The sequence below is a fragment of the Vanellus vanellus genome (genome assembly GCF_965231255.1).
Source record: "Vanellus vanellus genome assembly, chromosome: 15".
Classification (NCBI taxonomy): Eukaryota; Metazoa; Chordata; class Aves; order Charadriiformes; family Charadriidae; genus Vanellus; species Vanellus vanellus.
Window position 1 is genome coordinate 12,713,351 of NC_138920.1, and position 16,270 is coordinate 12,729,620.

At 54.0% G+C, this 16,270-nt stretch overlaps 1 protein-coding gene across 1 annotated transcript in view; it reads left to right on the forward strand.

The window, feature by feature from the left end:
- Positions 1–16,270, forward strand: part of CDH22 (cadherin 22) — a gene marked incomplete at both ends in the record, with an annotated part of 56,677 nt that overhangs the window by 17,118 nt on the left and 23,289 nt on the right. The window contains 3 exons of the mRNA XM_082491255.1: positions 9,842–10,009; positions 11,024–11,211; positions 12,052–12,305. Of these exons, the coding sequence (XP_082347381.1) occupies positions 9,842–10,009; positions 11,024–11,211; positions 12,052–12,305 (610 nt within the window). The remainder of the gene's footprint in view (positions 1–9,841; positions 10,010–11,023; positions 11,212–12,051; positions 12,306–16,270) is intronic.

The window sequence follows — 16,270 nt, forward strand, 5'->3', positions numbered from 1 at the left end:
CTGGGTGCTGGAGGGGAAGCTCGCCAGCCCCGCAGGTGCCCTGCAGTGCCCGCAGCAGGCAGCGCTGTGGAGCGAGACCTGCAGCTGCCAGCCCAGAGTGCCCAGAGCTCCTCTATGCCCAGAGCACGAGCGCACCCGCAGGCACGTAAAATCTCGGTGTGAAAGGTTTAAGTACTACCGGAGGGGCCTTACCAAAGGCTGCATTGTTATCACCGGGGCTTTGATTAAAGGTAACACTTTAAATTAAGGATCGGTTTATAAATGTTCTATTAATATTTAATGAAAGAACAGTAGAAGCTGCTCCATTCCTTAATAACTTATAATAGAGCCTGTTGTAAAACGCCTCTGTAATAAATCACTAGCAGATGATGCTCTGACATACTGGTTAGAGTAGACCATAACCAGGAGTTGTTGGGGTATATATTCTCCTTGCCTCCCAGGAGTGTGACTCTCATTACCCTTAATGGGAGCCTTGCAAGCTTTCTAAGGAGGGAAGACACTCAAATGCTAATAAGAGGTGTTTAAGGCACAAAGCATGCAGTAAAGAACCCGGAGGGTAATGAAAAATTGTCAAAGGACAAAGCAGGCTGGGTAGCTGCGGCTCTGGTTGGAAAGCTGGGCAGCAAAGTCCCCCCCACCCTATTGCTGGACCACGGTGACACAGGCTGAGATCAACCCCTGGCCCAAAGTGCCCAGTCTCTGTCAGGCTCATTTGCTAAGGCTGTTTTTATGTAAGTCAGAGTGAAATTTGTTGGGAGGCTCTGGCGTGAGGAGGGTGTAAGGAAGGTGTGTGTGCCTGAGCCTCCATCTGCGTGAAACCACGCGCCTCCTGAGATCCAGTCTGGTGCGCATGGGCAAACCAGTCACCGCCCTGACACTGCCACCAGCCCTGGCTGCACTGGAGGAAAGCTCAAATTTGGTAGCTCCTAAGCACGCCTGACAGCAGAGTGTGCGGTGGGTACGCGGTGGAAAACACCATTGTGCGGAGAGAGGCTGCTGCGGTGGGTGCACAAGAAGCAGCTTGGGGCTGTACCCGCTCCCGACCCTGCACCTGGGCTTTCTTCTCTCCCAGATTTGTTTTGTTTTACTGGGCGGGGGGGAGGGCGAAGAGGGAAGAAGGTGGATGAACAGTGGGCTAAACACTGACAATTCAGGTGCCGGTGAGATCCTGTTAATCTGAGTCGGCTCTGTGCGAGTGGAAGCCCGGCTGCAAGAGCGAAGAGGGACCACTGGGAGCAAAATGCACAAGCCAGGACGTGCAGAGGCTCTGCTTCCTGCAACAACATTAATGCTCTGTATTAAGGCATAAACTAAAATGTGCCCTGTGGGACTGCGGTGAGAATTAATGTCACTCTGGGAATCCAAGCTTCTTGATTCCTTGACTTTTTGTGTCTTAATTCTCAAGCTGGTTGTTTCGTACGCTGGGGGGGTGGGGGGGTTGATTTATTGTTCTGCTTCCTTGTGATTCATAAAAGCAAAACCGCTGACAGTCTGCAGAAGAGCCCTCGGCCCCTCTTGAGCATGTCTGTTTCCAGAATATCTGACCTCTAAGGCAGGTGCCGGGGCTGATTTTTTTTGGTGATGTCTGAGCTGCGAGTAGCCTTTCGTAGCTGCCTCGCCTGGGCTCCAGGAATGGGGTGTGCAGCTCTGCCCGTTGGCCGCTTAAGATGCGGTTGCAGTCTGTCCTGTGGCCCCGTGCCTGGCGTGAGCTGCGTGCCCCGCTGTCAGCGCTAGCCCGCCTGCACGCGCTGCTGGGGGCAGCGGGTATGGCGGTGCCCAGGGGGGATGTCCCGTCTCTTTGGTACTTAGCCAGGAAGCCAGCACACCCACCCAAGCAAACCCCGTCCCGCTCCCACTCTTCACTTGAATGGGTTTTTAGCGCTCCGCATGGGAATGCTGCTCTGACTGCCCTGGGTGGCCCGGCTTCTGCCCCGAGCTTAAGATTTAATTATCCATAGCAGCAGCATAACTCTCAGAGCCACCATTGTTATTAATGGCCATAAAAAGAACCATAAAACCCTGGCATGTTACATTTCTTATAATATATGGTAATGAAGAACAATTTGTTTTCCCTTTTTAGTTTTGACCTCCTCCTTCACCTTTCCTTGCAGGTCCATACATGCACGTGCTCCCCTGCACGCCACCTAAGCCCGTGACTCCTTCCAGCGCGGGTTCTCTCTTCCTTCCTTGCCTTTACAGCCAGCTCTTTTCGCACTGCCCTTCGTGGCAGAGATGTTCCGTGCACAAGTGTGGTTTGCACACCTGAGTGCAGGATATGGGACCATGTGTAGGTTGCCTAGTTTGTCTCCTGTTCTTGGATGTTGCTAGCTGTAGTATTCAGCTGGGATTTTGGATTCGATGGACGTTTCGAAGGCAGACCCAAACCGTCTGGATGCCGTGCTATGCCAAGTCCTAACGCTCAATAAGCCCTGAATTCCTGTAGCGTCTCGGGCATCTTTTTGGAGAGGGATGAGCAACGAAGTGGCCCCACTGGAACAGTGGGAGCTGCAGCATGGCATTTGCTGATGTCCACAAAGCTGTGGAGAATGATTCCAGTTTTGGCAGTGTTGAATGACGGTGAAGAAAAAGCACAGCTGATGCATGTGAGCTCTTCTTTCTTTCATATACACCACCCACTACCTCTCGTGCTTTGAGAACTAAGTTTCAGATGCTGAAACTGTCTGTTGGTTTGTGTCGTGTACCTTAAATCAGGTCCCAGAACTCACCGTGCACGCGTTGAAGGTCCGGGCTGGCTTTCTCGGTGTATGAGCGGGGAACTTTGTGTGCACAAACTTTGCAGGCATGATTTTCTGCGCCGGCTATGATAATATCCCCCAGGCTCCCTGCCAGAGCCCGCAGGCGATAGTCGTGTTTAGGCTTTGCGCTGCCTTCCTCGTTCATCCTCGGTTTGCAGACAGGGTGCAGCGGATCTTTGCCTGCTCTTCCTAACAGGTGAGCCAAAGCGCGCTGTTTCGTGGGCGCCCCGTTCCCGCTGCAGGAGGCTGTGCTTTCCCGGCGGTCGGCACGCGTGTCTGCTTGGCTGCTTCTGTCGGGGAATCGGCCGCTTCTGCCGTCGGGGTGAGCGCGCTTCAGTCCGAGTGCAGAGGGCCCCTCTCGCCCTGCGGCAGGCTGCGGGGAGGCTGGCGGCTGCGGGGGCCGCGAGCCCCGGCTCTGCCCAGCAGCACACGGCTTGGGAGGTTTAGTGCTCCTTCCTCTTGTAGCTGCAGGAAGCCCCTCCTCACTGAGATTCTTCTGACCTACACATTTCAGATGCTGAGGTGAGCACAGAGAGCGTGTGACTCCCAGTGCGTTTACGTGAGAGGAGAATTCAGCGCGCGTTTAAATTTGCAGGGCACATTTTCATGCCGCTTTATATCATCCTGCACTCTCCGTACCTCCGCAGATTATTCACCTTTATGGGGCAAAGCTTTTCTTCGGCGGGCAGCTGCGCCCGCCTGCTTGTGTCTGTTCCCCTGTTCTTTGCAATGCCCTTTCTTACCTCTGGCCAGCGTGGCCGGAGACCTGCTGCTGCCGCAATCCCTGCCCACGGCCTTAGGAGGAAACCTGAAAATACTCGACAGCCGGAAGGGGAGCGTAACCTGGTGCCCTTGGCTCCAGCGGTCTTGTTCATCCCTTTGCAGGGATATTGACTGCCACAGAGCAATCGCAGCGGGTAACGTCGTAGACCCGTGATATTTGTTGCTTCCCTAAAAGCCCGGCTTGTCAGTTCAGGAGAGCGCATGGGAATCTCGCTTTTTGCTGAAAGGAAGAGGTTGTTCGTAAAATCCGTCATTCTGCTGTATGCAGGGAAAAGGCGGAAGGGCTCGGAAGGCTAATTGAAATGCAGTCTGGCATTTATGATTACTTACAGCAGCTCCTGACTCTCCTGATTTGGAGACGTAGCCAGTGAGGGCTTAGGTGGTACTTGTGCCAGGGAGAGCAGGACAAGAAATAACGGCCTGCTGGGATGAAGTCGATGATTATTTGTGTCCGGTCATTACTTGTGTCATCCTTACCTGTCAGCCTCGCCCTGTTGGGAGACCGACCGCAGCACTAGTCCCGGGTTAGCAGGGGTAGACTGGGAGAGGAGTTGTTGCTGGGAACACGCTGAATTGGGCTGATGAACTGTTGGATTTGTGTGATGCGGTGGTGGGAGGCAGAACGTGTTTCTCTGCTGCTCTTGCCAGTTTGTTAGAAATGCTCCTCAGCGCCTGGAAACACAGAGATCAGTACGCGTGTGGTTTTGTGTGCGCGGGGGTTTATGCAGGTCTGTGCCCCATCCCAGAAGCTTATTCACCAGAGCTGTGCACAGGGACAAGGGACTCCGAGCATGGGTGATAAGAGTCTGCAGAGAAGCCACGCTTATTTAAGGTGATTGTTCTTATTCGCAGACGGAATGTTAACAGTCCTTTTCAGAGACCGGTACAGGAACCTCGGTTGGTTTGGGACCAAATTCCATATTTGGTCATCTTGAGGAAATTAGGGTGCATCTACTAATATGCAGTGGGCATTAATATTAAATGCTGAGGGATTTAGCTGCTAAAAGAAGGGAGAAAGGGAAGGGTAAGCGTGCCGGCACATCTGTCGGAGCTCACTGCAGGTGCCCTCCTCCGGGGCACTGCGCTGGCGTGGGCAAGGCTGACTCCAGCCAGGAAGAAGCCCCTGAGAGGTGCTCCCCTCTGAGCCATGGCAGTAGCTCTGTCTCTGGGGGTGCTGCCCTAGAAGCCACGGAGTGCGCTGGTTTGAAAAGGACTTGGCCACCCGCTATGAAAGGCACCGCATTAGAAATCTGCAGGCTGCAGCATCCCTCAGCCACAACAGGTGCGTGACTCTGCACCTTCCCAATTAACGTTAGCTTGGTTATGCTGATGCAACCATGGTGTTTCCATTTCTGGATCTCAGCTCTGTACCTAATTTGCTGAAGAGCCATGAACCTCCTGAACTTTGTGCCTAGTACCTTGGTCAGACTGCCTGTAGCTTCTGCCTCCCAAATTGTCCTGAGCTGAAGGACAGGAAGGGAGCTGTGCATGTAGGACAGCCGAAGTGCTGGTTCTTGGGGCTAAGACCACATCTGCAGTGGGCTGACCTCCTCCAGGATCTACGCCTCAAGCAGCACTTGTGTCTTGGCAGATATATTGGTATTTCGATGACCCTGCAGGCCGGTGTGGGCGCAGGTGAGGAATGTGCAGCCTAGTTGGCAGATGCCCCGCCACCCCTGGGCCGAGGCAGGGATACGTTTGCTTTAACTGGCCAAGCTGCTGGGAGGAGTGAATCTCTTTCATCCGGCTAAACAGGAGGGGATAGAGAAGACAGATCCAGACTCTTCTCAGGCATGCACAGTAAAGAGACACAAATGGCAGGAAGAGAAAACTTGTCACCATGAAGGTGGCATTTCCATCCTTGGAGATACTCAAAATCTGACTGGACGTTGTCATGAGTAATCTCATCTGCCTTTGAAGACCACATGTTTTGAGCTGTAGTTGGACAAGGGAGAATATGTCCCTTGTCCTGAGAATATTCCTGAGAATATGTCCACATCACAACTTTCTGGCTTTGCACTTTGTGTTGCTCCTGACTTCCCTCAGCTGGAAGGTGCCTTGTCCAGAGGGTCTCTGAGGATGTGGACATCAGAGCTAGAAGTATCTAAGAGCAGAGCAAAGTCCATAACGGTGGGATTCCTGGAAGGCAGTTACCTGCTGAGTGCTTTGTCCTGCTTTGGTTTTATCACCCAAAGAGTGTCTGATGTTTGAGCAGATTTGATGGTATTTATGTGATGCTGTAAGTGTCCCCTTGCCTGGTAATTATACTGATTAATCTGGATCATGCTGGAAAGCCACATGTGCCTTGTACCGGAGGGTATGCCACCGTGCGTCTGTATTATTCAACTATAACAGATGCTGACAAGAGCTAGAGAGATGAGTCTGAGCAGGAGGTTGTTCTTTGGGAAGGACAAAGTTTGGCAGTTTTTCTGGCTGGAAAGAAGGTGAATTTTGGGAGATAATAGTGAGTTTTCCATGCTTTACGTACAGCAGCAGAGGTCTCTGAGCCCTGAGAACAGGTCTGCTACCATCACTTGCTGCTGCTTTTGCAGAGCCCCTGGGGGTCAGGTTTTGGGAACAGAGGGTCTTCTGGCTCTAGGAGATGGGACCATGCAAGTTTGGTGCTGGTGGGTGTTTATGGCAGCACTTGTAGCGCCATATGGAAGGAATTGGTGTGGAGGATGTTTGGAGACACTGATTTGTCAAGGCCACTAGCAAATGGTAAGTGGTTCCTCAGCCTAAAAAAACAAAACCAGCCTGACACTGGGGGTTGTAGCCTGGTGTGGCCCGTGCAGCTTTAGGGTGAGCAGCTTTCTCAGTGACAATCCTGCTGGGGCTCTTGGGGGGGCCTGGGGCAGGGGACAGTTCATCTGCATCAGAGCCTCACTTTTCCAGGATGGACTGGACAAACGGTATGCATCTTGGCAGGAGGTGGTTTCTGCCCACAGTCTGCACCCCTGTCAAAGACAAGGATTTTTTTCTGCCTCGTGCCACTAGAAGAATCGGAGCCGGCTGGGGCCGTTTGTCTGCCCTGCACGTGCCAAATGGCCTGGACTCGCTCTCTGGTGGGACGGATGACCTTGGAGCTGTTCTGGGAAGCGCCTGAGCACTTTCCTCCCATCTTGCGTGGCGTATTATGAGCTATATCATTATGAGCAGCTCAGTTAAGTCATTACAGCTTTGGTGAATGCATGAGCTTTTTCCCTCTCATCCCAATTCATCACTATTGTGCTGACATGAATCATTTTCATTATAAAATGCTTCAGACCCTGTTAATTAACAGAATTGCTTAAATTTCAATGAGATAGTGCTTGCCCAGAAATAACGGTTTTGTATTCATAGCGGAGTGGCAGGAGAGGTCTATAAGCACCACGGGCTGAGGCCAGTCCTGGGGAGACGGTGCTCGTACGAAGCCAGTCCTGCCTGGTCCCGGACGGGACGCGTGCCTGGAGGTGGCTTCGTGGCTCCTTGTCGGTGCACCCACAGCCCCTTGGGATGAGGTGGGGTGGGACTCCTGGTCGAATGGCTTCTTCTGAACAGCCCCAGGATGAACAAGGGAGCCCGTGCAGACCCTGGGCCCCATCGCAGGGTGTTCCTGTGGAGGGGTCGGGATGCTTCCTAGCAGAAATGCTGCAGTGCTCCATGCCGCGTCTCACCTGCATGCTGGCCGGGAGCGTGGACATCGGTGACCGAGCGACAGAAGGGTTTGAGAGTTCCCCACATGTGCAAAAAAGCAGATGGTGGAAGTGCTTGAGAGGTAGTGGGTGAGACAGAGCCTCCTCTCGATTCATAGGGCTGAAGGCAGTGTAATTACCTGGACTCCCCAGGTAATTGCAGAACCAAAATGACAGAGGGACAAGGGAAGCTGGGTGAAATTGTGCCTATCCGTGAGAGCTGGGGAGCTGCAAGGATCTGAAACGGTGGTTATGTCTTTGTAATAAATCCTAACGGTGATAATTGTTGGGATAATTGCTAGTTTCAGAAAGCAAGGAGAGATAAATGTCTCCAGAACAAGTGTTGCCAGCTCCTGCTGCACCTGTAATGTCATGCAGAGGCCGGGGGGGTGGAGGGGGATTTCATCCTCACAGCTCAGTGGCATTTCTGACTGCCTTTGAGCCACCACACCAGTGGCTCCTTGGTGGGAGCCGTCCACCACAGCCTTTGTCAGGAGGTGCACAACCTCACGCCAGACACGTGAACAGGGAAACTCTGACAACCCACTGGCCGTGGAGGGCTGATGCCTGGAAGCCTCGGGGTATGTCCCTGAAGCCACATCTTGTCTCCTGGCCGCCTGCTGGCACCCACCTCTCCCCTCCACTGTGCTCAGGTTGTGGCTGAAGGCTTCCCAGAAGTGTCCTCCTTGAGCCGGGTGGCTTGGACGGCTGCGATGCTCTGCCGGTGCTCGCTTTGTTGCATGTCAGCAAATGTCTTGCAAGTCGCTGAGAGCAATTGCACGATTCCCTGCTGTTGGCTCGGCAAGGGAGAAGCTCCTTGTTCCCTCCAGGTCAGACCCCCTCGCTGGAGACCCACACCACACAGCCAGGCAACTCCCAGCACCTCCCCTACCACCAGGCAGGATTACTGGTGAAACAAAGCAAAGATGGGTTTTGCAGTTCACAGCAGGAGGAAGTAAAGCTAATGGTTAAAGAGAAAGGCCTGGAAGAGAGAGCAATTGCAAAAACAGAAAACAATGTCTAAATCTGTGGGAACGTTAAGAAACTGGGCTGGAGGGGATTTTAAGCTGATTCCTAGCTGTTCTGGGGTGTTGCCGGTCTAGTGGGACTGGGAAAGTGCCACTAGTGACCTTGTATCTGTGCATGCACTCATTGGTGCCCCTGGTGCCACCTCAGGGCAGAGTCTTTTCTTTCTTTCATTCTCAAAATAAGTCTTCACTGCTTTCTTTCCATGTAAATGAAACACTCCTGGGTGACATAAGAAGTCTTAACTTCTGCCATTCACGACTGTTTTCTGGGTTTTACTGCTCTTTGTTTCTTGTTTTACATTCCTTTATATTTTAGTTCTCCTCACTTCCCCCAAGCCCAGATGACTACTGAAGACCTATAAACGCTTTTTGTTTTTTTTTTTTTTCAGAGACTTAATTTGTAAAAAAGTACTAACATACCATACATTTTGTTAAGCTTTACGGTCTTTAGAGCATTCTCAGCCCCGACACAGGACATGTAGATCATCTCTGGTCTCCTTAACTTAGAAGGACACTTGAAAATGAGGGGGTTTGTGCAGACAGACTTTTGGAAATACACTGCCCCCCCCCCCCCCCCATTTTCCAAATCAAGTCGGGGTCCCTCCAGGCGTGCTCGGGCCACGAGGCACCTGCGCAATGGAGCTTGGCACTGTGGGATGTTCTGTTCGGAAGGCTGCGGCAAGCCTGGCTCCTGCCTGAGCAGATAAGGATAAGTGGGCTGCTGCAGATTTGTGCCAAAGGGGTTTCGTGACTCAGCCTGGGCTTTTACACAGCCTCTCTGTGCAAACCTTGAGGCTGGCCGCAGTGCAGCCCCCGCATCGCGTCTGGGCGAGTCCTCTCGCTCCTGTGCCTCTGGCCCCCACCAGTCCTTCACCCAGGCTCCTGCCCTCCCTGGAGAGAAGTACCAAACCTCCTCTGAGCTGCAGGTTAACCCCGTCAGAGGTACTGGCGTCCCGCAGTAGAAGCAGCAGTGGGGAACCTTTCATGCAACGCACCTGCGAATCTGCCGCAGGGACTTGCTGGGATCAGGTTGAGCCTGTGGCCATTCCTGGGCTCTGGGGGGATTTTCAGGATGTTTCCACCTGGCTGACTGCACCCTGGGCTTGTTCTTCTCTCCAGAGCCCTTTTCTCCCCTCAGTTGGCTTTTGCTTACAAGATCTCTGTGAAGGCTGCAAAAGGGTTTGCTCCCTTTGCACCGGGGCCCAGCAGATGTTGGTGGTTGCCAGCGACGTGCTCCTGTGGCCAAGGCAGCCAGCGGCACCTCGGGCTGCGTTAGGGAGAGCATCACCAGCAGTCGAGGGAGGTGACCCGTCCGTTCTACTCAGCACTGGTGAGATGGCACAAGTGCTGTGTCTGGTTCTGGGCTGCCAAATATAAGAGAGATGGGCATATGGGAGTGAGTCCGGGGAAGGGCCATGAAGATTGGTGCAGTATTGGAGCATCTGCCATATGCGGAGAGGCTGGGAGATCTAGCTGATCCTGTTTAAAGCTGGGGCTTGGACGAGGGAAAGTCCAGTGGCTCCTTCCAGCCTCACCCCGTCGGTGACTCTGCGGGTGCTCTGTGACCTGCCTGTGCTCACACTCTCCTGCTGGTTTCCAGGTGTGATCCGGACAGCCGTGGCTGACCTGGACCGTGAGACGCAGGACCGGTATGAGGTGGTGATCCGCGCAACGGACATGGCGGGACAGCTGGGTGGCCTGTCTGGATCCACCACAGTCACCATCGTAGTCACCGATGTCAATGACAACCCACCACGCTTCCCTCAGAGTAAGTTCTGACAGCAGTGAGGGGTGAGCACTGCCCCTCATCCTGGTCCTGGCCCCTCGTGGGTGGTGGGACAGAAGCTCAGCTCCCAGCACAGCCTGGCACGTGCCTGCAGGGTGAGCCAGCCCCGCTGCTCACGCCGCTTGCATGGCGGCAGCACCATGGTACCACAGCACGTACGGCTCCTTGCCTGGGTCGGAACTGCCTGGCAGTGTGATGGAGGGGCAGCTGCCTCGGCTGAGCCTGTCCAGCGCGCCGGACAAGACCCCTGCTCCTGGGGGTGAGCAGGGCTGTGCGGTGGGGAGAGGAGAGCTGGCCCTTTCCTGATCCCTCTCTGAGCCGCGCCGGGGGAGTAGGCAGCCTGGTCTGTCACGCTGCTGTCCCCTGGGAGCTGGGGCAGGGACTCGGCTGCTGGCCTGGCCCCTCCTGGCTGCTGCTGCGTCAGAGCTTGGCACGCTCTGCCCCACCACGAAGCCGCTCAGCTGGCAGACGGCAGCCTGGATGCAGGACAGCTCTGTTTTCCTGTGGCCTGTGGCTCAAGCTTGTGTCTTCTCTAGGACCCTCCCCGAACGGGGATGCTTCAGTGAAGAGTGGGCTGTGCAATCTCTGCAGTGCGCACCAGCTGCAGAGCGGCAGCGCGTGGCTGCAGACCAGAAAAGGGTGCTGCAGCTGGAGGAGGCTCAGCTCTTTAGCTGCGCCTCTTAGAAATTAGAAACGGTAAAGTCTGCAAAGAATCAGAGAACACTGATTGCAGGGCAGTGCCCGTACAGAGAAATCAGCCTTTACGTCACCCGGCACCTTGAAATATCAATGCTCCCCAGTTATCTTCCCTCAGCCCTTGTTTTTGGCTGGGGTATGTGTTTCTCCTGGTAGAGCTTTCTGGACTATAGACACTGGTTGAGTTTGGGCAGCCCTGGTAATCCCAGGGTGCCCCCAGGGCAGTATGTGACGGGTCGTATCTGGCTGGAGGGAGTTCAAAGGGAGAAGCAGTGACCGTAGTACCTTTTTCTCCTCCAGAGATGTATCAGTTCAGCATTGTTGAAACTGCCCCTGTGGGCACTGCCATCGGGAGGGTGAAGGCAGAGGACTCTGACGTCGGGGAGAACACAGACATGACGTATCAGGTGAAGGATGAGGAAGGGGTGGAGATGTTCAAAGTCACCACGGACAGCAATACCCAAGAGGCTGTCATCTCGGTACAGAAGGTGAGAGAGGAGGAAGGCTGGTTGGGTAGGGAGGGCACAGATCTCTAGGAGGGCCCTTTCCTTTGGGGACTCCTGCTGCTGCGTTGGGGTTGAAACAAACGCTCCTCTGAGCGCTGCTCTAGCAGTAGCAGTTGCATTTTTGTGCCTGGAGGTGCAGGGAGAGACCTGGCTCTGTTCTGCCTGGATGGCAAAACGCAGACCTGTGTCTGGGAGGGAAGGCTGAGAAGGAGCAGCAGCACAGTGCCTGCTGGAGCCTGTGCAGGGCGGCTCCGCGGCGGCAGCGAAGCAGCGAGCCGTGCATAGGTGAAGCCGTGCACAGGGCTACGGAGACGAGTGCTTACGGCTGTTATTGATAGTACCTGTTAGGGGAGAAATATGCCCACCTAATTCCCATACCTGACCAACGGCACTTTGACCGTGTCTGCTTTTGGTGGCAAAACCAATCAAGCAAACACTTGATGCAGGCAAGAAAGAATGATTGTTCACCAAGGCCACTGCATTCTGCTCGCCTCCCCTGTAGAAATAATAGCAGGGTGATTAATGATCGAAACCCGCTCGCTTGCAGCACACAGTGTGCTGTCTTCCAAGTGGATGCTGGCTGCCCGTGCCCTCTGCAGCCTGGACACCCTGTTGGGAGTCCCGGGGGAGTGGGGTGGAGGCTGCTTCTTCCTCCTGCCCCCCTTGCTGTGGGTGCCGCTGGTGAGAAGGCAGAGCACGGGTGCAAGAGCACCCAGACTCCGGTGGAAGGCTTTAGTGCTGTCCCCGACGTCTCCAGGGAAGGAAGAGGCAGCAGGGGGGCTCCTCGGGCTGGGTATGGCTAACCCTCTCCTGTTGTCTCAGCCTCTTGACTACGAGTCGAAAAAAGTGCACACCGTCGTGGTGGAAGCCCTCAACAAGTTCGTGGACCCACGGTTCGTGGACCTGGGCACCTTTCGGGACCAGACCATTGTGCGGGTCTCGGTGCTGGACGTCGACGAGCCCCCCGAGTTCCGGCCCCCCTCCAACCTGATGGAGGTGCAGGAGGACGCGCATGTTGGCTCTGTCGTGGGGGTGGTCACCGCCCTCGACCCGGACACAGCGAACCATCCTGTCCGGTAAAGCAGCCGCCTAAACCTCCCATCATCTTCCGTCCAATGGTGGGCGTGGGGTCACCTGCGAGGGGCACACGTGGCTGGGGTCGGGGGGGACTCGTAGGCATGGCTGGGGCAGAGGGGAGGTGACGGCAGAGGAGGAGAGACAGTGCAGGTGGAGGTGACAAGCGCTGCATGCGTGGCCAAGCGTGTGAGTGTGTCCTACGGGACAGGCAGCTGGCAGGTGAGTGGCAGCCTGTGCGCAAGGAACAGGCAAACAAGAGAAGCCATCTCGCAGGTGACAGATACGTCACTGGCAAGCGATGGGTTTGTGAGCAGCAAGGGAGTGTCGGGAGGTGGCCGGGTGATGCTTGCATGTCCTCGCTGCTGACAGTGAGGCGTCTGCAACGGTGCCTGACCCAGGCCAGATGAACGACCAGAAATGACAGGAGGGCAGTGATGAAGGATGACAAATGAGGTGGGACTTTGGAGGTGCAGAGCCACAGCTTGGCTGTGTGTGCGTGCATGTGTGCACAGGGATCAAAGATCAGAGGAGTTTATATTTGGGCAGAGGACATAATCCAGGCAGCAGCTTATCTGCGCAGGACATTTCCCATTTCCATTTAATTTGTGGCTAAAGAGATTGTTACCTTGTTAAATTGTTATTACCTGAGGCACAAAGCAGCTTTCTGGCTCTGCCAACTGGCCTGAGTCACGAGCAGTTGGGATGGAAAGCTGGTGTTCAGAAAACATCCTCAATGTGTGGAAAATTTCCTTGAAATGTGTGTTCTCATGCCAGGTGACGGCAGGGCTGCGGGCACCTTGTACACAGCCGCTTGCTTCAAATGAGCAGCGGTGGCTTTGCATCTGAGAGCTCTGTAGGGAGCCCGTCCCAGGCAGCAATAAACTGGGACACGGTAGGGTCAGGGATGTGGGATGGAGGAGGACGTGGCCAGGGAGGGCTCAGTTACAGTACTAATCCCATTCGATGATGTCCCTGCACGTCTGCTTGAGGTGCTGAGCAGCTGTGGGGAACGCAGTGGTTCAAGGTGGGGTGAGGGGTATCTCCAGACCTTCACGGAAATTAAGATTGAGATGTTTAGAAAGCTCAGAAAAGAATTTACACATGGAAAGCTGCCATCTACAGATGCCTGGCAGCTAGCAGAGAGTATCGTGTCACAAAGCTGGATGCTGAAAGTTGTCTTTGGGGTGAATGTGAATGAAATTGGCCTTCGCATGCCGGGAACTATGTGTGTGAGCATTGCACCTCTCGCAGTAGTCGGTGCTGTCTGTTGGACTGATTCTTAAAGTTCCTCTGCTCACCTTGTCATGTGGCTCCCCTCTCTGTTCAGGCTACACGTGTGATTTCTTTCTTTGTGGCCCGCCCTGAGCACGTGGCTGCTAGCTTGCACTCTTCAGATATGTGCAGTCTTTCTACACATCTGTGTGTGTGCGTACATGTGTGCATGCGCTTTTTCCCTCGACTGTTTCTACAGTGCTACAGAAAAGAGATTTTATTTTCTGATATGTAATTGTAGGAAAGGGACCTTGCGGAACAGAACTATTCTTATTCTCATTTTTCCTTGTTCTTTGTGCTGCTTCCCCGTGGAGCTTGTTGCATTGTTTGCAGACAGAACAAAAGAAAGCAGAGGAGGGAGGCTTTCTACTGCTGTGCAGAAGGTGATGGGGACTCGGAGCAGAGAGAAGCAGATTCAAGTACTCAGCAGGAGCAAGAGGGTTAGAGCCCAAACTTGGTTACACGATTTTCTCTCTTATAGCGAGCTTAGTGCTAGACAAGGCAATGACTCGTGCTCAGGCACGAGGGCCCAGCCAACAGGACTCACGGGCGTCTGCTGCAGCTTGGGGATTGCCATGTGTTTTTCCTCGTCGGGCTTGATGCATTCAAATATGTGTCTTCCCTCCAGCTATCCCCGGGCAGGTAGCTCATCCTGCCCGCCCCGTGCTCCCCTGTGGCATTTGGTCTCTACCCGTCCATCTCTCCGCTCCCCTCTGTTCTTGCAGTGCCTGCTGTCATGAGCAGTGGCAGCTTCGTCCCTTTGTGATGCTCCCTTGGCACTTGCCTGGGGAGTGCGGGTAGCTGAGCCTTCCCTGCCGCTTTAACGTGTACCGAGTGGAGATGCAGGTTTGTGTTGGTCACACTGACGCGGCACCGATGCAGAAGGAAGGTGCTGTTGGCTCTCTCCTCCTTTCCTGCCCTCTGGCTAGCCAGGTAATTTAATAAAGTACTTTGCCACATGGACAGCTGTTCACAGCTTCAAAGTGGTGCCCAAACATTAATGCGAGCATCCTGCAGCACCCTGCCAGGATGTGACACTCACCCATCAGCAGGAGACGGCAGTAAGTCACCTTGCGCTTCAAGTGTGCTACTCCAAAGTACAGTCACAAGAAGCCAGCACTTGTACTTCACCTCTGATACGTTAGAGAGCAACTGGTCCTGACAGCATGACTACTATTTGATCCTCAGCTCCTTGAAGTTGCTGTGAACCCTTTCAAGTCGATGCAGTTCAGTGGATCCCTTTAACTTCCCGATCCTCGTCTGCTAGAGGTGGGAGCAAAGACACGGCTGTGTTTCTGTGGTGGCTGCTGTCTCCTGGACTCTGGTCTGTGTGTTGGCTCCGCGCTGTAAATAGGGGAGAGCCACAACCTTCTGTCATGATGAGACGCACTCTCCCCTTGAGGCAGGAAAGAACAAGGATTGCCAGAGACAGCAGAGCAAAAATCAGCTCTGTCAGCATTTCCAGGTCCTGCTGACACCAGGCTGCCAATAATGAGGTTTGGGAAGTATTTTTAGCCAAATGGGAAAGGAGGTGCCCTTGGCTCTTTGTTTCCATCCCCAGGCCAGCACAAACGGGGCTGTGCGGCTCCTGCTGCGCCATCCAGCCTGAAGCGGCCGCTGGAGGCACATTTCAGCCTGGTGTTCCCCGACCCTCCTGGTGATCTGCTTGTCCCACGAGGATGTGGCCACTTGGTGTTGAGAATAAATCCCTTCCAGCTGAGCCGGGCTGGGTCTCAAAGTGACCTGTTCCGAAGACATGAGGGTTGAAGGGGCGTCCAACACCTCTGTTCTTGGGAGGCATCCCTGGCTCGCTGCCCCTCTCCCAGCTGCATATGGATATAGAGCCCCCAGCAGCTGCTTGCCCGGGTGGGAGGAGAGTTGGGGCGTAGGGTGCCTGAAGAGCACCCCATCTCTCTGGGTGAGCAGCCCCTGCTTGTGGCTGCTCAGAGGGACACCCTCCCTCCGGCACCGGCGCTGCAAAGCAGGGAGTCGTGCTGAAGTTCAGCGGGGCTGAGGGGCTGCGCGCATCCTCGGGGGGGAACACGAAAACCCACCGCGGTACAGGCAGGAAATGCCTTTCTAAAGGACCGATGCTTTGTATTTTATTCCGTCCTTGTTTGTTGCCTAACAAAAGCTGGAACTGCTCTTTTTCAACAAGAATTTAGTTTCCAGTTGGCTTTTTGGCTTTAGCTGTACATTTCCTGGGCGTAGTGCAATTTTTCTCGGTTGAGCCATTGTATGAGGTAATACAGTGATAGACTGTCTGTGTACGTGAGGCTGTTTGTATGGGAGCTTTTGTTTTTCTCTCTGCAGTGGGAGCCTGTGCTCTGATTGTGTGCATTCCAGGCTTTATCAGCACTGGGAAGATGTTGCTTGGGATTTAAGGTTCTCAAAGATATTCTTGTTTGGCATTCACCAAATCCGGAGACAGGTGTTGGACATGGGCATTTTATAGACTCCAACAGCACAGCAAGAACTACAACCTGCTTCAACACAAAAGGGAGAGGAGGAAAAAAACAAACACAACAAAAAGCTATTCACACGGTGTTTGAAAAGCTCCCTATTAACAAAACACATGGCATAAAATGTGCTTCTTGTTGCATTCAGGGGGAGAAGTGAAACAAACTGCTTGAGAAATGCATTCACGAGGAAGATGAGCACCAAGAAAGCTGTCTGAATTAAACAGTCACTT